This window comes from Balaenoptera ricei, chromosome 1 (genome assembly GCF_028023285.1).
Source record: "Balaenoptera ricei isolate mBalRic1 chromosome 1, mBalRic1.hap2, whole genome shotgun sequence".
NCBI lineage: Eukaryota > Metazoa > Chordata > Mammalia > Artiodactyla > Balaenopteridae > Balaenoptera > Balaenoptera ricei.
This window is the reverse complement of record NC_082639.1, coordinates 192,035,168-192,061,871: the sequence shown is the minus strand read 5'-3', so window position 1 is coordinate 192,061,871 and position 26,704 is coordinate 192,035,168. Positions and strand designations below refer to the sequence as shown.

The following is a 26,704-nucleotide window of genomic DNA, read 5'->3' as shown; positions in this document are numbered from 1 at the left end:
AAACAGGAGAAGCAGGAGAAATGCAGAAGGATGTGGCGTCCTGGAAGCCAAGGAAAGAGAACATTTGAAAAAAGCAAGAGGGGACTTCCCTGGCGGTCCAGCGGTTAGGACTCTGCACTTCCACTGCAGGGGGCACGGGTTTGATCCCTGGTCAGGGAACTCAGATCCCGCCAGTTTAAAAAAAAAAAAAAAAAAAGCAAGAGGCTGATCAACAGTGTCAGTGCTTCTGGGAGATCAGGGAAATGGGGTTAAAATGCTCACGGGTTGATCGGTGGAGTGAGGAGGGTGGACCTGCTGAACACAGGGTCGTTTCGTTTCTTAGAAATCTAGGTTGTGTTCCTTCAATGGTGAAAATTCACCAGGTTTTCCTGGATCTAGAGGGCAGGGAAAGAAAGATGCCCTGAAAACGCAGGGAAGGTGTGCAGGGTGGAGGGCTTGGCCAAGGCAGGCAGGGCAGGGAGGAGAGTGACCCTGAGCTGCGTGGCCCACCCCGCAGACGTCGCCAACCGGGTGCTGCTGGCCCTGTTCACCGTGGAGATGCTGATGAAGATGTACGGGCTGGGCCTGCGCCAGTACTTCATGTCCATCTTCAACCGCTTCGACTGCTTCGTGGTGTGCAGCGGCCTCCTGGAGGTCCTGCTGGTGGAGTCGGGAGCCATGACGCCCCTCGGCATCTCCGTGCTCCGTTGCATCCGCCTCCTCAGGATCTTCAAGATCACCAAGTGAGCGCCCGCCTGCCCGCACTGCCCCAGCCTGCGCCTCTGCAGGAGAAAGCGCCTTCCCCCTTCCACCTCGGGCCTCTCCTGTCTTCTCACCTCTCACCGTTGTCTGTGGTGCGGAAAAGAGGGAAGAAAGGGGAAAAGAAGAGCCTGGGAGCGGGAGGGAGGAAAGGAAGACGGAAGGGGAGGAGGAGAAGGGGGGTGAGGCAGGAGAGCAGAGAAGGGGGCAGTGGTGGGACGGCCGCCTGGGCTGGGGCTGCACGGGCAGGAGTGGTCCTCACCCCCATGGGGTTCAGAGTCTAGTGGTGGCACCAGCAGCTAAACGGCCGTCCTACTAACAGAATGAAATGACAGACCAAGATCTGTGCTCTGGCGGAGGGAGGCTGGGTGTGCAGCCCGGATCCAGGCAGCCCTACTGGCCCCCCGCATCCCACCAGCCCCCAGCCTCCCCCAAGCCGCCCCGACTGCAGGGACGCCGGTGGGGGCTGCCCGTCTCTTCCAGGTACTGGACGTCTCTGAGCAACCTGGTGGCCTCGCTGCTCAACTCCATCCGCTCCATCGCCTCCCTGCTGCTGCTGCTCTTCCTCTTCATTGTCATCTTCGCCCTCCTGGGCATGCAGCTCTTCGGGGGCAGGTACGACTTTGAGGACACCGAGGTGCGGCGCAGCAACTTCGACAACTTCCCGCAGGCCCTCATCAGCGTCTTCCAGGTAGGCTAAAGCCCGCTGCCTGCCACTGGAGATCGGGCATCACCTCCTCCAGGAAGCCTTCCCTGATCTGACATCGCCCTCCGGGCCCCCGCATCCCCTCCAGGCTATAGTTGCCTGTCTCCTCCACGCTCTGGAGGCTGGGCGCTGTGCCCAGTGTGTTCTGTGTGTCTTCGTCCCTTCGCCCAGCAGAGCCCTGGCCCACAGTAGGGCAGCAGTTAATGAGTGAAGGAGTTGGGTGGGCAGGGAGCTTTCTCTCCCATGTGCTACTAGAATCTCTGAGCGCAAGGTCAGACAAGGTGGGCTGTCCCTCCCAAAGGCTGCAAAAGCCCCAGAGGATCACAAACTACTTCCCACTGCGGGGACACGGGTTGGCCACCGCTCACTAAAGCCACGGCTGGCCTCCGGAACGAGCTGCCTGAGCGCAGAGCGGACACACGTTCCTCTCTGTCGGGCCAGTACTCAGGGACGCCACCTCGGTATTGCCAGTGGGAAGGTCAGTTGTGGCAACCGGCCGGCCCTACACATGGTGTCACCCTTGTTCTTCCATTCACCCCACTGGCTGGTCGGGCATCCTGCCTTTCAAGGCACCTGACATTTCGCACTCTTTCTGGGGGCTGGAAAGGCAGGGGGTCCAGTGCGGGCAACACAGCTAAGCCTGGGCCTTAGGAACAGAGCTCGTGGAAGCCTTGATGCCACAATCAAGCTCCTTGGCCCCGAAGAGCCAACGATAAGGTTTTCGACCCCCGGAAGAGGTTCAGGAGAGCAGGGACTTTCACCCTGGGCCGTGGATGAAGAGAGAGGACAGGTCTGGGGGCAGAGTTGGAAGGGGACTTTTGGACAATGCAGTCTCCAGAGAAGACCCTCAAGTTCCTCTGTGTCGCCCACCCTCCCTCCCCTTCCAGGTGCTGACAGGTGAGGACTGGAATTCCGTGATGTACAACGGGATCTTGGCCTACGGCGGCCCGACCTATCCCGGGGTGCTCGTCTGCATCTATTTCATCATCCTGTTCGTCTGCGGCAACTGTATCCCCCCAGACGCAGGGCACAGAAAAGAGCCTGGGGAGGGGGCTTGGGCGTAAAGCGGGGTCAAGGTGCCCAGGCCTTCTGCTGGGGTGGAGAGGTGGGACACAGCAGGTAGCAGTGCGGGTATAGCTGTAGGACACTTCCTTCCGGCGGGAGGTTAGAGAAACACAGGGTGACTGGTGACAGGTGGGAGGAATCAGTCCCAGAAAGATGGGGAGCCTGGAGCACGGGAGGAGGCAGGTCCTGCCAAGCCCACCCCCAGAGGCGTCCCTCCCCACCGCCCGAGCTCCTTAGCGGGCCTCCCCAGACATCCTGCTCAACGTCTTCCTGGCCATCGCGGTAGACAACCTGGCGGAGGCGGAGAGCCTGACTTCGGCCCAGAAAGCCAAGGCTGAGGAGCGGAGACGCAGGAAGATGTCCAAGTGAGTGGGGCGCGCCCAGCAGGAGGGACCCGCAGGGCTCCGCCCGCTCTGGGCAAGGGGCTCCCTGAGGAGCAGAGGCCAAACCACTGTGACGCCTGCCCCAGCGGCTGATGGCTGAGTCTCTGAGGTCCCCGGGGCAGGGCTGGAGGCAAGTCGGCAGGCAGGCTGGGCCTCCGCCCTGTCACCAGGCTTCCTGGAGGGAGTCCCTTCCCTCTGCTGAGCCTCCGGCACCTGAGAGTTTGCTGTTTAACCCTCTGCGGCCTCGGCCCCTGGACGTGGCTGACACTGAGCTTGCTCGGCCGCGGGCGGGCGGGCCGTCCTGCTCCCTCGTTGCGGAGGGAGGGAGGATGCGAAGCGCCCGGCCCGCGGGCGGGGTCAGCCTGCAGTGTCCTCAGGCTGGGCGCGTCCCCCAGGACCTTCCAGTTGGGCCTCCACTTTGGGCTTTCTTGGTGTTCCCACCCAGGGGGCTCCCAGACAAGTCAGAGGAGGAGAAGTCGACGGTGGCCAAGAAACTGGAGCAGAAACCCAAGGGGGAGGGCATCCCCACCACGGCCAAGGTGCGCCCGTCACGGGGGCGCTCTCAGGGGCCGCACAGGGAGGGGCCTCTGAGAGCCCCCTGTTCGCCTGGTGCCTTAGGGTGCTGGGGGGCAGGGGGAGGCAGGAGAGGGGCTGTCTGCCTGGGCACCAGCCAGCTGAGGGCACCAGCCAGCTGAGGGCACCAGCTCCGTCTCAGGGAATCCTTTGCACTGAGGACACAGACGCCCCGATCCAGGAACCAGACTTCCTTTGAGTCCCAGCTTTCCACCCCAGTCAGGGTGTCCCCCTCCCCACAGAGCTGCCCAGACCAGCCTCCCCCCCACCCCGTTTCTAGCCCTGCCCCGCCTGTCAGCCTGGCCCTGCTCAGCCTTCCTGGACCCAAGGAAGCAGAGCTCAGAGGGGCAGGAACTGGCCCCCAGAGCAGGGGTCCTGGCCTGGGGAAATCCACTCTCTTCTCGAGAACTAAGCAGGGGTGAGGGGCTCAGGCTCAGACGGGCTGGGGTCCTGGTAGCTTGGGCTGCCTGGCTGACCTTTCTGGGCCTGGCTTCTCCTTTGTAAGACGGGAATGACGTAATAGCACCCACTGCCTCACCCCGCCCCAAGCCACAGGGAGGCTTAGGTGAGCTGACACCCGCACGGCCCTCCAGTCGATGCGCATTAGGTGGGGACCACAGCTTGGATTTTCACCTTCATCGTGTTCCTTCCTCCAGCTGAAGATCGATGAGTTTGAATCCAATGTCAATGAGGTGAAGGACCCCTACCCGTCAGCCGACTTCCCAGGTAAGAGTCCTGGGACCCGGGGCGGGTGTGCTGGGGTGACTTCTCCCCAGGGACGAGATCTCTCCTGTGTGTCCCCCTACCTGGACCCATCCACGAGGAGATCAGGACTCAGACATCCCTTGCGTACCTCGTACTGCAAATGAGCCGTCTGCCAGCGTGCCTCTCCCTACAATACACACAGTGGGAAAATGTACACATTTTATTTTCAATTAATTCAGCCAGTATTTACTGAGCACTGGCTGTGCGCTACAGGGCTAAGGACCTGGTTTTCAAGGAGCCCAGAGCCTCGTGGGCACCCACGTCTTTTGTTCCAGCCCCTCCAGCCACACAGAACAGCTCACAGAGGGGGGTGTATCCGCCTGTGTGGTGCAGGAGATGGGCAGGCTGCTCACACCGTCCGTGTCCCGCAGGGGATGACCAGGAAGAAGATCCACGTGAAGGAGACCAGGGTGGAGGGGAGGGGGACGGATAGTGCACAGCCACGAATGCACTACACACGCCTCGTAGGTGCAAACAGCCTGTGGCTGCAGCAGGAATCCTCTTCGTCGGTGCCAAGGAGGGAACACTTGTAGGGAGCACCCAAGCCGGTGAAGGTTAAAAGGCCACCTGGGAGAGGCTGGTGCCCAAGAGCTGTCGATCTCTCTTAGCTCACTCCTGGGTCCTTCCAGCCCTGGGTCACTGGTGCGATTTCATGTCTATTTGTGGAATCAGCTGATTAGCATCTGTTTGCGCTAGTGAGTCTAAGCTCCAGGGGGACCCTTTGTGCTCCAAATAGCAGTGTTTGGCACCAGATAGGCAATCAATAAATAGAATGAAGGTTTATCATAGGACACCGAATATAGTTCCCTGTGCTATACAGTAGAACCTTGTTGTTTATCTATTCTATATATAAAAGGTTACATCTGCTAACCTCAAACTCCCACTCCATCCCTCCCCCAACCCCCTCCCCCTTGGCAACCACCAGTCTGTTTTCTATGTCTGTGAGTCTGTTTCTGTTTCATAGATAGGTTCATTTGTGTCATATTTTAGATTCCACATATAAGTGATATCATATGGTATTTGTCTTTCTCTTTCTAACTTACTTCACTTAGTATGATAATCTCTAGTTGTATCCATGTTGTTGCAAATGGCATTACTGTGTTCTTTTTTATGGCTGAGTAGTATTCCATTGTGTGTGTGTGTGTGTGTGTGTGTGTGTGTGTCACATCTTCTTTATCCATTCATCAATATCCTATGATAAACCATAATGGAAGAATATAAAAAAGAAAGAATGTATATATATGTATAACTGAATCACTTTGCTGTACAGCAGAAATTAACACAACATTGTAAATCAACTACACTTCAGTAAAAAAATATTAAAACTGGAAAAAAAAGCCTTATAGAAATCCAAAAAAAAAAAAAAAAAGAAGAAGAAGAAAGGAAAAAATGCAAGGATTTTGCAAAGTAAAATGTAAAGATTTTGATAAGTAAAATGTGGGGAGGATGGAGCTGGTATAGATAAGATTAATGATAATTCTTCAAATACCTGCCAGAAGGGACATTTGGGTTTTAGAATAATTCACCTTGACCTGTTTCATCTAATAACCATCTCCCAGTAGATGGGAGTGGCCACTGTGCATGTGGGAGATGCTGAGCCAGGAGACCTGAGGTGTGGGAGGGGCAGGGGCTGGGGAGAAGGGGGAGGGTGGGGGGAGGGGCTGTGGGGTGGGTTGCGGAGGAGCGTTCTTACCAAGGGGGCTGAATGTGTTTATCTTGCTTCTTTCCAAAAATAATCTGAAATGGCTGACAACGAAAGATATGCACAACGAAGTTAACACGGTGGGCGCAGACAGAGAAACTCAGAACTAAGGCGGACAAAGAAAGCAAATACGCGAGTTCTAAGAATTAACAGTCTCTGCGATTAAGCATAAAATGTGCCTCTGGGGCCCTTGGTCCCAGGCGAGGCAGGAAATGTCCCATTAGGATGCTCTTTGGGAGGAGGAAGTGGGGTCTCGGGAGGAGACCCTGCAAGGGCCGCCGTGGTGGAGAGAGCAGGAGAACCCTGCCAGGGGCTGGCAGGAGACAACTGTGGGTGAGGGGACAAAGGAAAGGGCACCCCAACTTCCCACAGTGCCCCCAGTCTGGAGCTGAGGACCTGGGGGGACAACTCCCTCTCACAAGGCCCTGAGACTCTGCAAATGAGCCCGAGGGGCCCTCTCCTCCTCCCACCCCCCCCCCCCACCCCACACCTGCCCCGGAAGAAAAGAATATTGGTTTCTTTTCGTGCTGGCAGTTCCTCCCTGAATGATGGTCTTTGGAACCCGACCCCAGGAGAGCAGCTCCGAGTGCATTTATCTCAACAGGCCTCCTGCCCCTCGTCGATGTCACGAGCTGAGGGACTGCCGCTCAGGAGGGGCAGAGGCCTGCCTGGCGTGAGGGTCAAGGGTGGAGCCGGGCCCAGCACTCCGGCCTCGTGCAAAGCAGGGCCCCCCGGCACCCCCAGCTTGTGAGCATTCGAGGTGGTGCGTCCAGCCCCGAGACAGGAGACGCAACAGCAAGGCTCCCAGACCTTGCTCCTGGCCCGACGTCGGGGAGGTTCTGAGGCTGGCAGGTGTCTGGACGGTTCAGCCCCGTGTGCCACGAGGAAGGGAGGTGCCTGGCTGGACTCTGCTGGCGCCCTCGTGCCCCGTGTTGCTTGCTGGCTGCTGGGGGTTCACGGTTGGGTTCAGAGCACAGGAGCCAGGGGAGCAGTGAGACGTGGAAAGACACCTCGACCTCTCTCTCCCCTCCCCCACAGGAGATGATGAGGAAGAGGAGCCCGAGATCCCGATAAGCCCACGACCCCGCCCGCTGGCCGAGTTGCAGCTGAAGGAGAAGGCGGTGCCCATTCCAGAAGCCAGCGCCTTCTTCATCTTCAGCCCCACCAATAAGTGGGTGGCCCCTCGGTGGCGGGGCAGGGTGGTTGGTGGGGCTCTCAGAGAGGGCTGCTTCCTGCTCTGAGAAGGCCCCCTTCTCCCGACTCCCTGGGCCTACAATTACACCGTGAGAAAGTCACTCCTTTAGCTTAAGACCTTGTGCCCAGTTGAAAGTGCTAGAATCTCTGGGAGAAGTAATGCTTTAAGCCTTATCAGTTACTTCCTCCTAAGAGGGATCACATCTCTTGGCTCCTTTCCAAGAGCAGGACAAGGGGATAAGCTATAGTTCTCACTGGCTTCACAATTTTACACCTTTAAAGTACAGACTGTAGTCCTCATGGAGTTTCAGCTGTCGGCCTCAGGGATGGAGATCGGCCTGTCCCGTTGTTTTGGTGGGGATGCCGTGGGATGGCGTGGAGTGTTGGGGGAGGGCTTGTGCGGGCTGGGGCTGGGGCTGCAGGAACAGAAGGTGGGACAGGGCCCGGCAAGGCCAGCCAGAGACCACCCGGATGCCGGCTGTCCTCCTGCACTGACCGGGAGGGAGGGAGCCAGCGACGGAGGCTGCTGGGGCCTGAACGCCCAGTTCACAGCGTGCTGACCTTCCCCCCACCCCCCGCAGGATCCGCGTCCTGTGTCATCGCATCGTCAACGCCACCTGGTTCACCAACTTCATCCTGCTCTTCATCCTGCTCAGCAGTGCCGCGCTGGCTGCTGAGGACCCCATCCGGACCGAGTCCGTGAGGAACCAGGTGACAGCGGCCAGCTCGGCACCCACCCCCGTCCAGCCTCAGTCACCCGCACACCTCACCCTGATGCCCAGAGTTCGCTGTGTCCTCTGTGTGGCTGCATCCTCTGTGTGGCTGCGGGCATCAGAGCTGCTTAGAGTTTAAATCCCTGGAGGGCCAAGACTGCCCAACCCACTCCTTCTGAAGAGTGTTGTCACAGCATTGGGCCTACACAGGCTCTTGTTGCTGGATATTAGCCGTGATGATGGTGCTGATGGTGGTGGGGATGGTGGGGATGGTGATCGTGGTGGGGATGGAGACGGTGGTGGGGATGGTGGTGGGGATGGTGACGGTGGTGGGGATGGTGACGGTGGTGGGGATGGTGGTGAGGATGGTGGGGATGGTGATGGTGGTGGGGATGGTGATGCTGGTGGTGGGGACGGTGGTGGGGATGGTGATGGTGGTGGGGATGGTGATGGTGGTGGTGGTGACGGTGGTGGGGATGGTGGTGATGGTGGTGGGGATGGTGGTGGTGATGGTGGTGGGGATGGTGGTGATGGTGGTGGGGATGGTGGTGATGGTGGTGGGGATGGTGATGGTGGTGGGGACGGTGGGGATGGTGATGGTGGTGGGGATGGTGATGATGGTGGGGATGGTGGTGGGGATGGTGGTGATGGTGGTGGGGATGGTGGGGATGTGGATGGTGATGGTGGTGGTGATGGTGGTGGGGATGGTGGGGATGGTGATGGTGGTGGGGATGGTGACGGTGGTGGGGATGGTGGGGATGGTGATGGTGGTGGGGATGGTGATGGTGGTGGTGGGGATGGTGGTGACGGTGGTGGGGATGGTGGTGACGGTGGTGGGGATGGTGGTGATGGTGGTGGTGGTGGTGGTGGGGATGGTGGTGACGGTGGTGGGGATGGTGATGGTGGTGGTGGTGACGGTGGTGGGGATGGTGGTGATGGTGGTGGGGATGGTGGTGACGGTGGTGGGGATGGTGGTGGGGATGGTGGGGATGGTGATGGTGGTAGGGATGGTGGTGACGGTGGTGGGGATAGTGGTGGGGATGGTGGGGATGGGATGGGGATGGGGATGGTGATGGTGGTGGGGATGGTGGTGGGGATGGTGGCGATGATGGTGATGGTGATGGTGGTGGTGATGATAGTGATGGTAGTGGCAATGGTGATGGTGGTGATGCTGATGAAGATAATGATGCTGTCACTGCTCTGCCCCTCCTCTCACCGACCTCTGCCCTGTCACCAGATCCTTGGGTACTTTGACATCGTGTTCACCTCTGTCTTCACTGTGGAGATTGTCCTCAAGGTGAGTGAAGACTGCGAGACAGACAGCCTGGGCGAAGGGCATCTCCAGGCCAGGGACCAGACCCGCTGTGGCTCCTGCTTACACAGGCTGTGCTCACCAGGGGCTGGGTTGCAGGGAGGAGGGAAAAGCAAGGAGGTGGTGGAGAGCAGCAGGGAAAGATTCACAGGACCCAGGAGACCGGATGGTCTCAGCTCATGAGCTGGTGTGAGTGGGTAAGCAGGTAGGGGTGTGGAGGCATGAGGTACAGTCAACCCGCGGCCTGTGGGGCTCTCAGCAGAGCACCCTGCGTGTCTCTGAAGCCTTGGGCACGTTCTTCCACAGTCAAGGCACAACTAGCCTAAGCTGTGATCTGTTCCCGGACCTTTGTTACCAGCGACTGAAAGGCCTCCCCCAGGATCCCAGAGAAGTGGCTGTCACCCTGGGTGGGGTTTCTGGCAGCTCCGCCCTCTCACGGCCCTCCCACCCCTTGTCCATAGCACACCGCTGCCCTCCCGTTCTCAAGGTGGACACACTGGGTTCACACCATCATTGGTGGGGGATGGGGTCTAGGGGCAGAGACCTCCCATCTGTGACTGGAACCCGTAACCCCAGCCTTCACCTCCATGAACCAGGAGGGGAGAGGGGAGCCGTGAAGGGAGAGCAGGCCCAGAGCCGGCTGCAGTATGAAGTGAGCACAGTCCTTTCTTTCAGGGCCCTGATTATTAAAGGAATGGATCAGAGGGAGATGGTGGCTACCCTGAGGTCCAGGAGGACTTCCTGGAGGTGGTGACTTTAGAGTTAGGCCTTGAAATTGGGCAGGACTTCATTAGAGAGAGAGCAGGGGCAGTCAAGGAGGACAAAACAATGCAAACGCATTGTACAGCGATGTTTGGGATGTGCTCAGAGAGGAGAAAGTGGCCCTTCTGGGCTGAGATATAGCACGCGTGCAGGGGTGGGTGCCTGGGCAAGGTCTTCAGTCCTTGACGGGCTGTTCAGCCTGACCCAACCACGCCTAAAATGCTTTCCAGGGAGGAGGAGGAGGAAGAATTGTATTATTCTGCAGAGCAGAGGGCAGGGCATCTCCCTGTGGCTGGGTAAGGAAGGAGACCCAGGGCTCCCTTGGCCTCGCTGCCCGTGAGAGGTGTCAGTGCTCCCAGAAGCGGGTGCAGAGAACAGGGCAATGCCCTGAGGACCCAGCAAGGAGTGCCCCCAGGGTCCTCCCCGCCCAGGATGCCACCTCTCTCCTCAGATGACCGCCTACGGGGCCTTCCTGCACAAGGGCTCCTTCTGCCGCAACTACTTCAACATCCTGGACCTGGTGGTGGTGGCCGTGTCCCTCATCTCCATAGGACTCGAGTGAGCGGGGCAACCCGGGGCCCCAGAGCGGCAGCTCAGCCGCTGTTGGTTGGTGGGCCCTGAGCCACAAGGGGACGGTCTCTCGGGACCACAGCCCAGGGTGGCGGGGGGGGGGGGGGGTCCCTTGGGTTGTCACCAGCTGGACTGAGTGACAAGGCTAGGTGGGCAGAGCGTGTGCTGGAGACCAGGGGGGATGCGGACAGGAGCAGGGAGTCCCCTCCACAGCCCCACGGGGAGCTCAGCCCCGGTGCCCAGGGCGCTCCAGTCTGATGGGAGAGACAGGGTCTGTGGGCAGCCCTGGAGGAAACCAGCCCAGGGGCCGGGAGGCGCCTCTATCCTGGGGCGGAGCTTAAGGGGAGCTGGGGGAGGCAGGCGTGGGTGCGGAGAGCTGGGGGCAGGCGGAGGGCTGAGCAGGCCGCCCCCCAGGTCTAGCACCATCTCCGTGGTGAAAATCCTGAGGGTGCTGCGGGTACTCCGACCGCTCCGGGCCATCAACAGAGCCAAAGGGCTGAAGGTGAGAGGGGCCGGCGGGACCCCGGGGGAGAACGGGGCTGCCAGGGCTCACTCAGACAGACAGCCCGGCCATTGCCGGGCCCATCCCATCCCCTCTGCCCAATGGGGGTGGGGTGTGGCTGGGCAGCCGTGCCCCCATGAGCCCCGCTCTGCCCCCAACAAGCCGGGAGGCGACTAAGCTTGCGCCCTGGGGGCCCCTCGGCTGGCACGGGCCGGCGAGGGGATGGGGAGAGGTGCCGACCGGGCCTCCCTCCCCAGCACGTGGTGCAGTGCGTGTTCGTGGCCATCCGCACCATCGGGAACATCGTCCTGGTCACCACCCTCCTGCAGTTCATGTTCGCCTGCATCGGCGTCCAGCTCTTCAAGGTGAGCCCCTCCTGCCCTCACTCCCCCAGCTCCGGTGCCAGCTCTTGGGCCGAGGCAAGAGCCGGTCTGTCTCCCTCTAAACGAGGGGAGCCCCAGACCGTGAAGGCAGATGTCCTGAACGCATAGGGGTAAGGCTATGCCGTCGAGAGCCTGAGTTTGGTTCCTAGGTGACGCCCCACCTGGCCCCCGGGGCTCTGCGGGCCACCTGCTGTCTTGCTGGCTCTCCACGATGAAGGCCCCCACCTGCCGGGCCTGCCAGCACCCACCCCACTGTCATGCTCTCCACCCCCTCCAGGACACGCCCGCCCCAGCCTCTGCACCCCCTGCGCCAGCAGGTGTGTCTCCCGCAAGCTGCCGCGGGTGGGGGTCCGTCGTTTCACATCTGGGAGCCACCCCGCTTCTGTTCTCACTTTCCTGGGAGAACTCCGCTATTCGTTCCCGCATGGCAATCAGCCCGACAGGCCGTCTTCTCCTGCGCAGCCGACCTCTGGATGCCTCTGGCTCTTAGATCACCTGCGGGACACAGACACGGACACCTGAGGGCACCACCCACATTCATGACCCTCTTCCTTCCATGACCCTCTGCTCCCACCCGCAAAGCACCGTCACGATTATGTAACCTCAGTCATTCTTACACATACAATGGCATCATCTTACAATCACTCATTCATTCAACAAACACTTATGGAGCACTTCCTCTGGGCCCGGGCCTCTGCTAGGGCTTGAGGCGGCCATGGAGCAAACCCCACAAGGCCCTCTCCATGGGCAGGGGCAGGCTTTGGGGAGGGCCATCAGGGTGGGGCTCCCGGAGGACCTATAGGGGACCGGGTCCTGTTGGTCTCTGGCCTGGAGGGGCGGGAGGGGCGTCTGGACTGAGACAGCTTAGCCGCCAAACCTAGTGCTTACAGTGGCCTGCACTCGGCCCTATCCCACAGCTCCAGCCAGGGCCGCCCCCCGCCCCATCCCCAGCCTCTGCCTCTGCAGCCTGGGGGCCCTGGGACCCGCTCAGGGCAGAGTCTCTGCAGGACTCATTCTCACCCTGGCACCCATCCGGGCCCCCAAGACGTGCTCCCCGAAAGAATGAGCGAGCAGCTGCTCCCCCACCCCCAACCCCCTGTGTGTGTTAGTCTCTCATCGACAGACCCCCAGTTCCCGCCCAGATGGTAGTCAAACGCCAGGTACAGGTGGCATTTACATCACACTGGTAATGCACTGGCCACGTGTATCCGTACTATATCTGCTTTCCGTACTAGATTGGGTGTTCGGTTTCAAGTGCCCAAAACCCTGCCCAGTGGCAGCGGCGTCCTCTGCCGGCTCCTGCCCCACCGTCCCCTGCCTCACCTTCACCCTCTGCTCCGTGACATTAGGGGGAGGTGGTAGGGACGACAAGAGCCTGCAGTGACAGGGTGGCCGTGCCTTCAGCTGCTCCTGTGTCCCTGGCCAAGGCATTTACCTCTCCCGAACTTTGAGGGACCCAGACCAGCATCTATGGATTCAAACTTAATTTAGCCACAGTCAGACCTAGCAAACAACTCCTTTTGTTGAAACAAAATCTTCCGTGGGCGCCCAATATGTGATGTAAATCAAAGGAGAGACTGCTTGGGCTGCAGTCAGCAGAGGGGATCACAGAGCTCCCCTACTCAGCCTTGGGGGAGCGGGCGTGCCGGGACCCCTGCTCAATTTTGAGATAAGATGTGTCATCCGGGCCCAGCTGGGCTCCATCCCTGCACCGCCCCAGGGCCTGGGAAGGACGGTGGGGAGGTGGGGCAGCCCCTCTTCTTGCTCCACGATGGGAAGCCCTAGCAGTGCGGGCAGGGGCAGGGGCTCCTGAGCGGGAAGCAGAGGCCAAGCTGGCACCACACCTCCCTTCTTCAGGCCCAGCCTGGGGCACTCAGCAAAGCTCATCGTCTGCGGGGCTGGCTCCCAGCCTCACAGCTGTCTGCCTGGCGGGGAGCCCACGGGTGGCTGAGGGAGCAGTGACCTGATGGAGACTATCCTGGGGCCCTGCCCCCACGGTTAGGCTGCCCTCAGGCCCTGCCTTCCCTCCTCCCTTCCACCCCATCTTTCCATCCTGTCTCCATGACAACCTGTCTCCCTCCCTCCCTCCTGGATGCAGGGGAAGTTCTTCAGCTGCAATGACTTGTCCAAGATGACAGAGGAGGAGTGCAGGTGTGCGGGGGGGCAGGGGGGGCAGGGTGGCCCTTCCGCGGGGGGGACTGGGAAACTGAGCCCCTCAGGCTCACAGAAGCCCCTTCCTCGAGTGACCTCGGGAGGGGTCCCCGGTCCAGACCTGCCCTCCTCCCCCACACTCACCGCCCGGGGCCCAGCGGACGTGGAGGGGGACCCGCGAGCACAGTGCGGTGACCGCGCCTCCCGCCTCAGGGGCTACTACTATGTGTACAAGGACGGGGACCCCACGCAGATGGAGCTGCGCCCCCGCCAGTGGACACACAGCAACTTCCACTTCGACAACGTGCTCTCGGCCATGATGTCACTCTTCACGGTGTCCACCTTCGAGGGGTGGCCTGAGTGAGTGAGGGCGGGGCCCGGCGACGCGGCCAGAGGCCGGGGAGGGCCTGGGAGCCACCCGTGCTCCTGCAGCAAGCCACCCTGGCTCCCGCGGTGTGTGCTCGGGACTGGGGTGCTGACCGCTCACTCCAGAGACAGCCCGACCAGGGGTGGCACAGTGTGGGCCTCTCCGCCCGAGTGATTGCGGGGAGTCAGGGCACCCCGTGGAGGATGGAAGGCAGGCCCCTTCCACCTGCTCAGCCTTTCTGGGCAGGGCCCTACCTTCTCCCCCCTCGCGTGACTGTCCAGAGGCCCCCCTGGCTCCCCACGGCCGGGAGGACCAAGCCCGCCCTTCCCGGCCTGGCTCTGCCTCACCGCCCCGCCCGGCACACCTCTGTCCTCTGCCCACCCCAGGCTGCTGTACAGGGCCATTGACTCTCACAAGGAGGACAAGGGCCCCGTGTACAACAACCGCGTGGAGATGGCCATCTTCTTCATCATCTACATCATCCTCATCGCCTTCTTCATGATGAACATCTTCGTGGGCTTCGTCATCGTCACCTTCCAGGAGCAGGGGGAGACCGAGTACAAGAACTGCGAGCTGGACAAGAATCAGGTGCCGGGCCCCCCGCTCCGGGCCCCCCACCCACCGGGCCCCCCGCCCACCGGGCCGGGGCTCAGGCCGGGGAAAGGGCCCGTGGGCAGGGGCTGATCCCAGACCCACCTCCGACCCATCTCCCACCTGAAGCAGCGCACGGTGGTCGGGTGGGGTCTCCTGCGGACCCGTCGTGATGCCCAGAGCCCCTGGGCTGGGTGAGAGCCGTGCTAGAAATGGGCTGTGAAGGTTCCAGGGGAACCCCGGCCCAGTGGAACTCTTCCCCTCAACAGCCCAGCAGAGGCCCTTGGCCACAGCTGCCCTTGGCCTGCTGAATGCAGGGCCCCTCCAGCCTGTGGGCGTGGACGTGGCGGTGTGGGGGGGGGGGGCGGCCCTGGGTACTGACCTGCCCATCGTGTCCTGTCTCAGCGCCAGTGCGTGCAGTACGCCCTGAAGGCCCGCCCCCTGAGGTGCTACATCCCCAAAAACCCGTACCAGTACCAGGTGTGGTACATCGTCACCTCTTCCTACTTCGAGTACCTCATGTTCGCCCTCATCATGCTCAACACCATCTGCCTGGGCATGCAGGTAAGGCCCCCGGGGACCAGGCCCCCCGAGACCAGCGCCCACCGGGCCGGGGCCTGGGCAGGGCAGGGGGAGCGGGGCTCCAGGCTGACTGCCCCCGGCAGACTCTTCCTGGCACCTGCTCTGTGCCAGGCACTGTGCTGAGGTGCCACGTGGGGCAGGGGGGTGAACTGGACGCAGGCCCGGGTGCCAGGCACCCAGCGGTTCACTAGGGCCGTAATTCAAGGGCACACACGGCTGTGGCTGCTCCGGAACCAGGAGACGGCTGCGCGGGAGGGTGGGGCTGTGTGGGAAGCACGAAGCGCCTTCTCTGTTCTCCTCCTGCTGTTGCACATCCGGATGCTGCAGATGGCTGCAATGTCAGCTCCAGTCCCAAGAAAAGGGGATGTAATATTCAGGGAACAGGTGTCTCTGAGGAGACGCGCACACTTCGCAGACAAGTCATAATCAGCAGCGGCGTTATCAAGCCTTAATCAAGCAGCTGATCCCTAACGCCCCGCATAAATGGCATCACACAGCGAGGGTCCCCGGCCCCGGAGCCCCAGCCACTGGCAACGACACGACCACGCGTTGCCGGTGGGGAGGGTCTGGGAAGGGAGTCACGGAGCCAGCGGGCCCAGAGCGGACAGGGGCTCACGAGCCACGGCTCACGTGGGGCCTGAGCTGGGCAGCAGAATCAGTCAGCCCTGCCAAGACGGGGTGGGGCAGGGGAGACGCCAGATCCTTCTACTACCTGGGAAGGTTTTGTGGAGGAAGTGGGGTCGTGTCAACTTTATTTTAAAAAGGGTGAGAGATTCCTGGCAAATGTTACAAGGACATCGATTTCAGGAGGGTCACAGGGGAGGCTCGAGGCGGCCGAGGGCGCTGCTTGGGGCTGCCTCGGTGTCCCGGGGTAGCTTGCAGGCACGGGCGCCTGGTGATCTCAGGTGCCACCTGCAGGGGTTGGCGGTCCCACCTAGAACCAGGGGTCTGCCCTCCTGGTCCTGCACCCAAACGGCTCGGGGAGCCGCTCACAGAGCCCTGCTGGGGGGCCTCCCTCCTGGCCTCCAGGAACAGACGTGTGTTGTTCACAAGACCAGGGTCGGCCCCCTCCTCCTCCCCTCACGGTCCTTCGAGGGGAGAGGGCGTGGCCGTAGGCCTGGTAGGATTCTGCACTTTGCCAGAGCGGGCTCTGGTTTTCTGAGGTTAAAGGAAGGTGGGCAGGGGCCCCGCAGAAGAAAGCAGGGCTCTGGGGGTGTCTCCGCAAGGGGCAGAGCCGGCCCCCAGCTCCTCCCTGGGCCTCCGCAGCACTACAGCCAGTCAGAGCAGATGAACCACATCTCAGACATCGTCAACGTGGCCTTCACCACCATCTTCACGCTGGAGATGATCCTCAAGCTCATGGCGTTCAAGGCCAGGGTGAGTCCTGCAGCAGGATGAGGCCTTCCCGTGGAGCCCTCACGGCCTCGTCCTGCAGGACGCCCTCCCTCGGCATGTCTGCTCCCGCCCTGCTCAGCCCGGGGTGGGCAGGCCGCTACTGGCCGGCAGGACTAGATGTGGCCGCCCCTCCCCCGCCCCTTCTTTGAGCCTGTCTTGTGGCCCCCTTTCCCTTAAGCCTCTGAAGAGCGGCCCCTGGGCCAGGGAGCATCCTGCTGTGTCCTGGGTTCCACGTCCACTGCCCACCCCTGGCCCCCGTGTCAGGTCTGCCTGCAAGGCCCAGACCAGACTGGGCTTCAAGCGGGGGATGAAGGACTTCCCCGTGCGGACCAGGACCCCAAGTCCTGAGTTCCCAGGCACACTGCCCTCCCCTTGGACCACTTTATGCTCTGGAGGGAGGGGAGCGGGAGTGGGTGGGGCCCTGGAACACCCATGGGAAGTGGCATCTTGGCCCAGCCCTGCCTGGCCCTGCACTTCTGCATACCCCGGACAGGGACCACTGCACTCTGCTGGCCTCTGAGCCCCTCCCCTCCACAGCTCACCCCGGGCCCCTCCCCGAGGGCTATTTTGGGGACCCCAGCCCCTCCCCTCCACAGGTCACCCCGGGGGCCCTCCCCGAGGGCTATTTTGGGGACCCCAGCCCCTCCCCTCCACAGCTCACCCCGGGCCCCTCCCCCCAGGGCTATTTTGGGGACCCCAGCCCCTCCCCTCCACAGCTCACCCCGGGCCCCTCCCCCCAGGGCTATTTTGGGGACCCCAGCCCCTCCCCTCCACAGCTCACCCCGGACCCCTCCCCCAGGGCTATTTTGGGGACCCCTGGAATGTGTTTGACTTCCTGATTGTCATCGGCAGCATCATCGACGTCATCCTCAGTGAGATTGACGTGAGTACCGGGCGGGCACAGCCATTGCTGGGGTGGGGCTGAGGCCACAGACCCTTGCGGGGTACCCGCTGCGTGTGCAGCCCGTCACCCCGGGTTACAAATCCTGCAGAGCAGACAGACACCTCAGATTCCAGGCACAATGAGTGTGCCAGGCGGCCCACGGCAAGCGCCACGGTGGAAGGGAGAGGTCGTCCCTGGGTGGCGTGGTCAGGGAAGGCTTCATGGAGGTGGCGCCATCTGAAGGGGTTCCTGAAGGAAAGGGAGGTGGGAGCAAGCAGCACAGGCAGGGCTGCTGCCGGAAGGGCGCAGGAGGGAGCCGAATGAACAGAAGGTTTGGGGCGCGCGGAGAGGTCGGTTAGTAGAAGCACGCGAGCGTGCAGACCTTGTGCAGCCGGCAGTGTGGGCGCCGCTGGAGGTCTCTGAACAGGGCCGTGGAAGGATGAAAGCTACACTTCTAAAACGTTACCCTGGAGGCGAAGGGCAGGAGGTGAGAGCGACTACAAGCAGGGGGCACAGTTCGGGAGGCGGTCCTTCACCTACTCCTCAAATACTGAGCGCCTCCCACAGGCTAGAAGTACAGCAAGGAACAAGAGCACGGGGCGGGGGGGGGGGGGGGGTCGGGGGAGCGAACGGTCAGTGAAAATGAATCTGTCGCGTGGCCGGTGTGGCCAGCGCGTGTGATGAAGAAAAATCAAGCAGGTGGAGCCTTCGAGTGAAGGCAACGGGAGGTGATGGCAGGTGGTACCGAGCACAGCCCTGCATGAAGCACAGGGTGGGCCGCGCGGGGTGGGGGGTGAGGTGGGGAGTGCGCAGGCCTGGGCAGGGAGCTAGGAGCATGTGGGCGCCTCTGACGACCAGCGGGAGGCCTGGCGGCTGGGGTGAGGAGTGAGCGGTGAGGTGAGCTCAGAGAGAGGGCGGGGCCCGGATCACGTGGGCCCTGCAGAGCCACGCTTCTGATCCTGGGCTCTGTTCTGGGGGGAGATGAGAGCCCCGGAGGCGTTTACACCCGCTCTGACCTCCATTCTCAGAGGATCCCTTGGGCTGCTGTGCTGAAAGCAGGCTGTAGGGGACACTAAGGGCCACCCGGGGGGCGGTCAGGAGGGGAGAAGTAGCCAGCCACTGAATCTGCTTGGAGCACTGAGCGGATAGTATTTGCTGATGAACTTGATTCAGGGTGAGAGGAAAACTAATCAACGGTGACTACAAGGATTTTGCCCAAGAAACTGAACTTCCATTTACTGTGATGTGCCAACTCCCAGAGGAGCAGGTGTGGGGCGGAAACCAAGAGTCCCGCTTGGGGGGTGACAACTCAGGACGCTCGCAGGGCATCCGGATGGAGACACTGCAGCAGGCTTGGATTTACGAGCCTGGCGCGCAGAGGCTGGTCAGGCTGGAGATCTAAATCGGAGACTACTGGAGGAACTGGCATTTAGAGTCGTGGGAGGGGGTGAGACCAGCCACGGAGAGAAGAGGGTATTTAGAGAGCGAAGGTCCAGAGGCCGCACCCGGTGTTGTCCCTCCCGGGAGCTTGGCCGGACCGTCTCATGGGACTCTCGGGAAAGAACGCCCGGCTGGAGTGGGCTGACGAGAGGCAGGGCAGGCTGTGAGCCTGGAGAGTTCTCTCTTTTTGCTACCAAGAGAAATGGCTTAGAAGGTGGAGGAGAGCGTGGAGCCTAGGAGAGTTTTCTTGAAAATGGGAGAAATTAGAGCACATCCTGGGCTCATGGGAGAATCAGGCAGTACAGGGGCGACTGCAGGAGCTAAGCCCTTGGGTGAGAGGGCAGGAGACCCTGTGTCCCGGGGAGGGCTGGCTCTGGGAACGGCAGTTCATCCCCGGAGCAGAAGGGGTTCCGGGAGAGTCGGGGTGGACGTGAGGACGAGCAGGAGAGCTCACGGCTCTGGGAGGTGCAGTGGGACGAGTTGAGTGCCGCCCAGGGCCCCGGGAAGGAAGGCATCGAGGAGACTCAGTATCTCGAGGAGAAGAAGGATGGGGGACCACCTCCACGATTCTGCCCTGGTGCTGGGGGTTGGGTGCTGGTGTGCGCGTGCAGACGAGCGGCGCGTCATTGGAAACGCAGGCCAGGAACCGAGGGTCACTGACTCCAGAATGTGGCAGCCGCCCCATCAAGGAAGGGAGGGGGTGGCCGAAGGCTGGGGGGTTGAGGTTCCGCAGCCTTCCAGCTGGCAAGGCCACGGGGCTTGGGACCAGAGAGCCATCCGTGAGCTGTGGGGTGACAGACAGCAGACTGGGGGACTGGAGCCAGTTACAAGGATGGAGCAGGGGCTGCAGGGCCAGGAAATCAAGGCGGCCAGTTCAGGAAACAGCTTCACCGGAGTCTGCGGGGAGGCGGTTACTAGAGGGCAGCAGACCCCCTTCATTTTTTTTCTTTCTTAACATCTTTATTGGAGTATAATTGCTTTACAATGGTGTGTTAGCTTCTGCTTTATAACAAAGTAAATCAGCTATACGTAAACATATATCCCCATATCTCCTCCCTCTTGCGTCTCCCTCCCACCCTCCCTATCCCACCCCTCTAGGTGGTCACAAAGCACCGAGCTGATCTCCCTGTGCTATGCGGCTGCTTCCCACTAGCTATCTATTTTACATTTGGTAGTGTATATATATCCATGCCACTCTCTCCCTTCGTCCCAGCTTACCCTTCCCCCTCCCTGTGTCCCCAAGTCCATTCTCTACATCTGCGTCTTTATTTCTGTCCTGCCCCTAGATTCTTCAGAACCATTTTTTTATTTTAATTTTTTTTTAAGGTTCCATATATATGTGTTAGCATACGGTATTTGTTTTTCTCTTTCTCACTTACTTCACTCTGTATGACAGACTCTAGGTCCATCCACCTCACTACAAATAACTCAATTTCGTTTCTTTTTATGGCTGAGTGATATTCCATTGTATATATGTGCCACATCTTCTTTATCCATTCATCTGTCGATGGACACTTACGTTGCTTCCATGTCCTGGCTATTGTAAATAGAGCTGCAATGAACATTGGGGTACATGACTCTTTTTGAATTATGTTTTTCTCAGAATATATGCCCAGTAGTGGGATTGCTGGGTCGAATGGTAGTTCTATTTTTAGTTTTTTAAGGAACCTCCATACTGTTCTCCATAGTGGCTGTATCAATTTACATTCCCACCACAGTGCAAGAGGGTTCCCTTTTCTCCACACCCTCTCCAGCATTTACTGTTTGTAGATTTTTTGATGACGGCCATTGTGACCTGTGTCAGGTGATACCTCATTGTAGTTTGTTTTTTTTTTGTTTTTTTTTTTTTTTTTTATTTTTGGCTGTGTTGGGTCTTTGTTGCTGCGTGCAGGCTTTCTCCAGTTGCAGTGAGCGGGGGCTACTCTTTGTTGCAGTGCGCGGGCTTCTCATTGTTGTGACTTCTCTTGTTGCAGAGCACGGGCTCTAGGCGCGCAGGCTTCAGTAGTTGTGGCACGTGGACTCAGTAGTTGTGGCTCACGGGCTCTAGAGCGCAGGCTCAGTAGTTGTGGCGCACGGGCTTAGTTGCTCCGCAGCATGTGGGATCTTCCCGGGCCAGGGCTCGAACCCGTGCCCCTTGCATTGGCAGGCGGATTCTTAACCACTGCACCACCAGGGAAGCCCCCTCACTGTAGTTTTGATTTGCATTTCTCTAATGATTAGTGATGCAGAGCATCCTTTCATGTGTTTGTTGGCCATCTGTATATCTTCTTTGGAGAAATATCTATTTAGATCTTCTGCCCATTTTTGGATTGGGTTGTTTTTTTGCTATTGAGCTGCATGAGCTGCCTGTATATTTTGGAGATTAATCCTTTGTCAGTTGCTTCGTTTGCAAATATTTTCTCCCATTCATTTTGAGGAAACGGAGGCTGTGGGTGGAGCCAGCATGGAGGAGGGAAGAGACCGCTGAGGAAACTGTTAGGGTCTCACAGGAGGTAGAAAAGGATGCGATTCAGAGCCCTGGGAAAAGATGAGTGTAAGACAGAAGCCGTGAGAAATGCAAAGTGTGAAAGGGGGCAGGGTGTGGGGGAGGAGGGCAGGCGGCGTCCACGCTGGGTGCCGCGAGGGCATCTGAGGAGCAGGCAGAGTCCTCGGGGAGGGAGGGCAGTGGGTGTGACAGTGTGACTTGCCTCTGAGGGACAGCTGCTGTCATGAACCCACCGCAGGAAGCTGATGGGGCTGCCACACGGCCAGGAGGCAGGGGTCTGAGTCTGGGCAGGGGGACGGGGTTGGTGGCAACTGCCCAGTTGCTCTCTGGGGTCATGCTTGGCAGCCCTGAGGCCTGGAACAAGGGGTCAGATACCAGGATCGTTGTGGCCTTGAGGGCCGGCTCGTTGGGTCTCAGTACAAGTAGCCAGTATGTGAGCCCAGGAGCTGGCCCAGGAGAGGCGGAGGGGATGAGGCCTGGGGGTGGGATGAAAACCAGCAGGGCGTGGGCGGGGGGTTCTGCCAGAGGTCAGGATCCCAGAGGCGGAGCCCTCCAGGGTGGCCTCGCTGAGGATCTGAAGCTGAGGTGGCTGCCGGGTGAAGGAGGGGAGCAGGGGACAGGGAGGGGCAGATCCGGGAGCCAGAGGTTGAAGTCACAAGGCATTCCCCTCCCCCCCCCCCCCCCCACCCAGAGTGCCTGCCAGGGGCAGCTGGGAGGAGGGGCGTGGGGAAGAGCATCCTGTATCCAAGCAGGTCCGGAGGGGGCGGGGCCGAGGGGGTCAGGCTGCGTTCTGGGCAAACTAGGGCACCTGCTGGGAAATAGCCCCCCAAAGGCCCCAGGGTCTGAGAGCAGCACTTCTCACCAGCGCAGTCTCAGCTCAAATTACAACTTACTTCTTGGAGTTTTGAGGTCTGTGCCAGGGAGTCTGGGGTAAATCAGAGCAGTTTCTTTGGTGCAGGAGGGCCGAGGGCGTCGTTGGTCACCTTTTGGTTTTTAGGGACAGCAGATGCCCCTAACCAGGACTGTTTGCTTGAAGTCACGTTAAGACTTTGAATTAAAGTACTGATTTATATTCCTGCCGTATAAACCGGGGAGCAGACCAGGGCGGCACCATCCGTCAGCACTCTCCGCAATCCCGGCTCTGCTCTGTCCAGTGCAGTAGCCACGAGCCGCACGTGTCTACTGGTCACTTGAAACGTGGCCAGTGCAACTGAGGAGATGAATTTCTAAGTCTATGTAATTTTCACTGTAACCCAAAGAGCCACGTGTGGCTGGCGGTACCATGTTGGCCGCACAGGTCTGGAACGTGGCTTGTCACCCCCGGCTGCATGTGAAATCACCCGGGGTGCATTTACACCCGGAAGCCAGGCCCAGGCCCCAGGAGCTGACTCAGTCGGCCGGGGTGGGGACCCAGCATTCTGATGCCCAGCCTGGGCTGAGAACCAGTGTTCCAGGTGAAAGCTGCCCTGGAGAATGCTGCTTGGTGGGGAAATAGCATACTGGGAACCAGTCCCCCCACAAGTAATTAGGAGATAAAGCAATGATTCCCCATCCCAGGACTCCAGAAACAGGGCTTCTCCTGAAATGTGGCCCAAGGGAGGAGCTCAGAGTAAACAGGAATAAAGGCTGCTCCCCGCACCCCGTGCCCACCCTTTAAGACCCTGGCCCTGAGATGGAAGCCTAGGTCCTGCTTCCAGGTGGGGGGCTGGGGGGGTGTGGGCAGAGATGCATCTGCTGGGGGGTCTCAGACTCCCCCAGAGGGCCTTTGCCACAGAGGATGGGACCCCGGTGAGGGCCTCAGCAGCACAAGGGAGCTGGCCAGCACCCCTGGACTCAGGAGACAGGGGTGTGACTCCCCTTGTGACCATGAGCAGGTACTTTCCCGCGTGCCGCCCCCCATACGGCCCCAGCATCACAGACCCCAGACACACAGGTCGCATCTTGGAGGCGAGAAGGGACCTGCCCGTCTTCGGTCTTCCCTCCTCTCCTTGCTCCCTTGCCCGCAGCCTGTGGCCTCACTGTCCCCACAGCTTCGTCCTCTACACCCACCCCGCCCGACCCTGACCGGCAGCCACTAGGGGTCTCTAACGCCCCCCCCCCCCCCCCCCGCCTCTCCGCCTTGTTCTCTCTTTAACTCTTATGTGGTCTGTCCTCTCTGACGCCTCTGCTCACCTCCCTCCCACCGTGTCCCTCCTCTCTCTCCTCCCCCCACCCCCTCCTCTCTCTCTCCACAGACTTTCCTGGCCTCCAGCGGGGGACTGTATTGCCTGGGTGGCAGCTGCGGGAACGTTGTAATTCCAGGCTGCATGAGCCTGCAGGGCTCGCCCGCCAGCTCTGCCCTGCCGTGTGCATGCTCGGGCCTGGCCGCTGCGCTGCTTGGGGCAGACGCACTCAGGGCCCCCTGCCCCAGGCAGGCCCCAGAAGGCCCGGGTGGGGACGGGTGGGAGCTCTGTGCTACGAGAATGTGCATGGATGCAGTAGCTTTCTCGGAGCCCTGGGAAACAGGGCCTCTGTGCTGATGGGAACAGCCAGAGAGAACGGGATGACACACAACCTTAGTGACAGGTCACCAGCGCCAAGCCTGTGGGGACACGGGACGCCGGGCAGGGGGCTCTCCCCGGCCGGAGTCATCCAGTGTCTAAGGCTGGCACGTGGGCAGAGGCCTCCCGGCTTGGGACAGCCCTGTGCGGGGCAGGCTGTGGCCACTGAATTGATGGCCGCAGAGCAGCTGAGCTTCTGGGAGACTTGGCACTGGGTGGACACTAGGGGAGGGGCGGGAGAGCTGCCAGGGTCCTCGGCTGAGTGGCAGCTCGGGGCCTGGCCGCCGCCTCCCCCCTCCCCCGGGGGCAGAATCGCTGTCCGCTCAGCGCACTGCTTGGCGCCCAGCCCGCGTCACCACCAGCGGAGCAGGCCCGGGGCCCTGAGCCCCCGGAGGGCCAGCACGAGTGCTCAGCAGGGGCCGCGGGGCGGGCTGGGAGTCCCCCCGCCACGACTCGTACCGCACACTCTGCCCCGCCCCGCCCCGCCTGCCTGCCCTCACCCCCTGCCCCCGCCCCGCACTGATCCTGGGGCTGCGCCCCGCAGGACCCCGACGAGAGCGCCCGCATCTCCAGCGCCTTCTTCCGCCTGTTCCGCGTCATGAGGCTGATCAAGCTGCTGAGCCGCGCGGAGGGCGTGCGCACGCTGCTCTGGACCTTCATCAAGTCCTTCCAGGTGTGCGGCCCCGCCCACCCCCGGGCTTTGCTGCGCAGGGGCCGCGGGGACGTCCGTGCCGCCCAGGCCGCGGGGCCCCGGTGCACGTGAACGAAGGGAGGGCAGGGCTGCGGGTGCGGGGCAGGCGGCGGAGCCCCGCGCGCTAAGCCTCCGTCGTCGCCCGCAGGCCCTGCCCTACGTGGCTCTGCTCATCGTCATGCTCTTCTTTATCTACGCCGTCATCGGCATGCAGGTGAGGGGCGGGAGGAGAGCCTGCGGAGGCCGGGCCGGCGTGCGTGCAGGCTGGACCCTTCCCCCGCCCGGCCTCCTGGCAGCCCTGGGCTCAGCTGCAGGACCAGGGAAGGAGGTGGTCCCCCGACGGCGCAGCGTTAGTCAGGCAGAAGCAGCGCGGGGCGTGGAGGCGGGGAGGCTTTGTGGGCAGACGGACAAGGGCCAGATTGCTCTCCAAGGCCCCATCGGAGGTTCAGGTGGTCTCAGCGGGGCGCTCCCTACATTGACTGACTAGCTTTTGGTTAGGAAAACTGGCCCACCCACCCACCCCCCCCCCCCCCAGATTTCTTTGGCTCGAGGGGAAGACCATCACCCAACCTTGATAATACAGGTGACCCTTGAACAACACAGGTTTCAACTGCGCGTGTCCACGTATACGCGATTTTTTGGGTAAATACGTACTACGGTACCACACGATTTGCGGTTGTTTGAATCCGTGGATGCGGAACCCCGGATACGGAGGGCCCCAGGGCTGTCTGTAGAGTTATACCCCTGCGATGCTCAAGGGCCAACTGCAGCCCAGTTCGTCCGGCTTCAGGTCTGACGGGGCCTGAAGTGGAGGGGATTTGGAGGAAGTAGGGGGCAGCGGGAGATGGGCTGGGGGAGACCTATGCGGGTGCCACCCTCCCGTGCTTCCTGATCTGCAGATGCTCGGGAAGATTGCCCTGGTGGACGGGACCCAGATCAACCGGAACAACAACTTCCAGACCTTCCCCCAGGCCGTGCTGCTGCTCTTCAGGCAAGAGGCCCCTGCTGTCCCCACCCCTCCTCTGGTCCGCGGGGGCAGGCTGGCTTCATGTGTGTGGGCCCGCGCGCCGAAGCACCAAGGCTCTGCTGTCCTTTTCGGATGCTCACCCCCGTACAGCCAGAGCCACTTTTTAAATCGTTTTTGCGCGAGTGGCCCTCGTCTTCACTGTGCCCTGGGGCTCGAAAAGGAGGCAGCCGGTCCTGAGTGGGGTCCTGCAGGTCCCCCCACCCTCATGCACTGAGGTGGGAAGGCGGAGCTCGAATGTCCCTTGGAGGGAGGGTGAGGCCTTGCCGACCCCGGGTCAGCTCTCTTGCTCTCTTGCTGCCCCAGCGGTGACTTGAGTCCTGGACTGATTTTGCCCCTCTGTCCAAGAAGCCCCCTTTCTTTGTTCAGTTCCTGCCTGTGGCGCCCCACGAGGGGTAGAGTTGGGGGAGAACGCATGCAGCACAGGGGGGGCAGTGGGGCCTGGCTCACAGTGGGTGACACTTGAACCCGGGGTCCTGAGGGGCGCCCGGCCTGCACCCCCCGACGCCCTGCTCTCCGCCGCTGCCCCGAGTGAGAGGCCCACGGCACCCTGCCTTCCAGGTGTGCCACGGGTGAGGCGTGGCAGGAGATCCTGCTGGCCTGCAGCTACGGCCAGCTGTGCGACCCCGAGTCGGACTACGCCCCGGGGGAGGAGCGCACCTGTGGCACCGACTTCGCCTACTACTACTTCATCAGCTTCTACATGCTCTGTGCCTTCCTGGTGAGGCCCGAGGGCGGGGCGGCCGGGCTGCCGAGAGATGCACTGAGGCAGGGTGACGCCCCCCCCCACCACCGCCTCCCGTCGCCTCTGTCTCTCCAGGGACCTAGCTCAGGGACCCAGGAAACGGGACTCTGGCTAGGGTGTCCCTGTTCTGGTCATCCTGGGTGTGGCTTCGTGTTCTGAGTGCGTTTGCGTGCTCCAGAGGAGTCGCTAAAACTTGGCCCTTTTTTGCTGTTGTTGTTAGCGATTAGTAATCAAAAGAATTTAGTGAGGTTCTACCCTAAAACAGAGTAAAGTCTATTCTCGTGAAGCCAGTAAATTCCAGTAAAGCCTTTCGCCCCTCTCTCTTCCTTGGAAGAGGCGGTTGCCCCCCAGTGAGGAGGCCGAGACTCTGGAAACAAGGTCCCGAAGGAGGTGGCAGTGGGCTCGGAAACAGAGCACAGGTGGCTTTGAGGCTCCAGGGCTG

General features: G+C 61.0%; 1 protein-coding gene across 2 annotated transcripts in view; it reads left to right on the top strand.

The window, feature by feature from the left end:
* Positions 1 to 26,704, top strand: part of CACNA1S (calcium voltage-gated channel subunit alpha1 S) — a 62,782-nt gene that overhangs the window by 27,329 nt on the left and 8,749 nt on the right. The window contains exons 11-33 of one of the 2 annotated variants that reach the window (XM_059943167.1): positions 497 to 722; positions 1,222 to 1,429; positions 2,332 to 2,452; positions 2,760 to 2,874; positions 3,338 to 3,431; positions 4,122 to 4,191; positions 6,971 to 7,103; positions 7,708 to 7,837; positions 9,077 to 9,136; positions 10,365 to 10,471; positions 10,898 to 10,985; positions 11,243 to 11,350; positions 13,467 to 13,519; positions 13,733 to 13,879; positions 14,273 to 14,474; positions 14,883 to 15,041; positions 16,326 to 16,436; positions 17,254 to 17,337; positions 23,497 to 23,553; positions 24,347 to 24,475; positions 24,642 to 24,707; positions 25,393 to 25,484; positions 26,079 to 26,238. In XM_059943167.1, coding sequence (XP_059799150.1) covers positions 497 to 722; positions 1,222 to 1,429; positions 2,332 to 2,452; positions 2,760 to 2,874; positions 3,338 to 3,431; positions 4,122 to 4,191; positions 6,971 to 7,103; positions 7,708 to 7,837; positions 9,077 to 9,136; positions 10,365 to 10,471; positions 10,898 to 10,985; positions 11,243 to 11,350; positions 13,467 to 13,519; positions 13,733 to 13,879; positions 14,273 to 14,474; positions 14,883 to 15,041; positions 16,326 to 16,436; positions 17,254 to 17,337; positions 23,497 to 23,553; positions 24,347 to 24,475; positions 24,642 to 24,707; positions 25,393 to 25,484; positions 26,079 to 26,238 — 2,720 coding nt within the window. The remainder of the gene's footprint in view (positions 1 to 496; positions 723 to 1,221; positions 1,430 to 2,331; positions 2,453 to 2,759; positions 2,875 to 3,337; positions 3,432 to 4,121; positions 4,192 to 6,970; positions 7,104 to 7,707; positions 7,838 to 9,076; positions 9,137 to 10,364; positions 10,472 to 10,897; positions 10,986 to 11,242; positions 11,351 to 13,466; positions 13,520 to 13,732; positions 13,880 to 14,272; positions 14,475 to 14,882; positions 15,042 to 16,325; positions 16,437 to 17,253; positions 17,338 to 23,496; positions 23,554 to 24,346; positions 24,476 to 24,641; positions 24,708 to 25,392; positions 25,485 to 26,078; positions 26,239 to 26,704) is intronic. The other variant, XM_059943174.1, reaches the window with a different exon arrangement.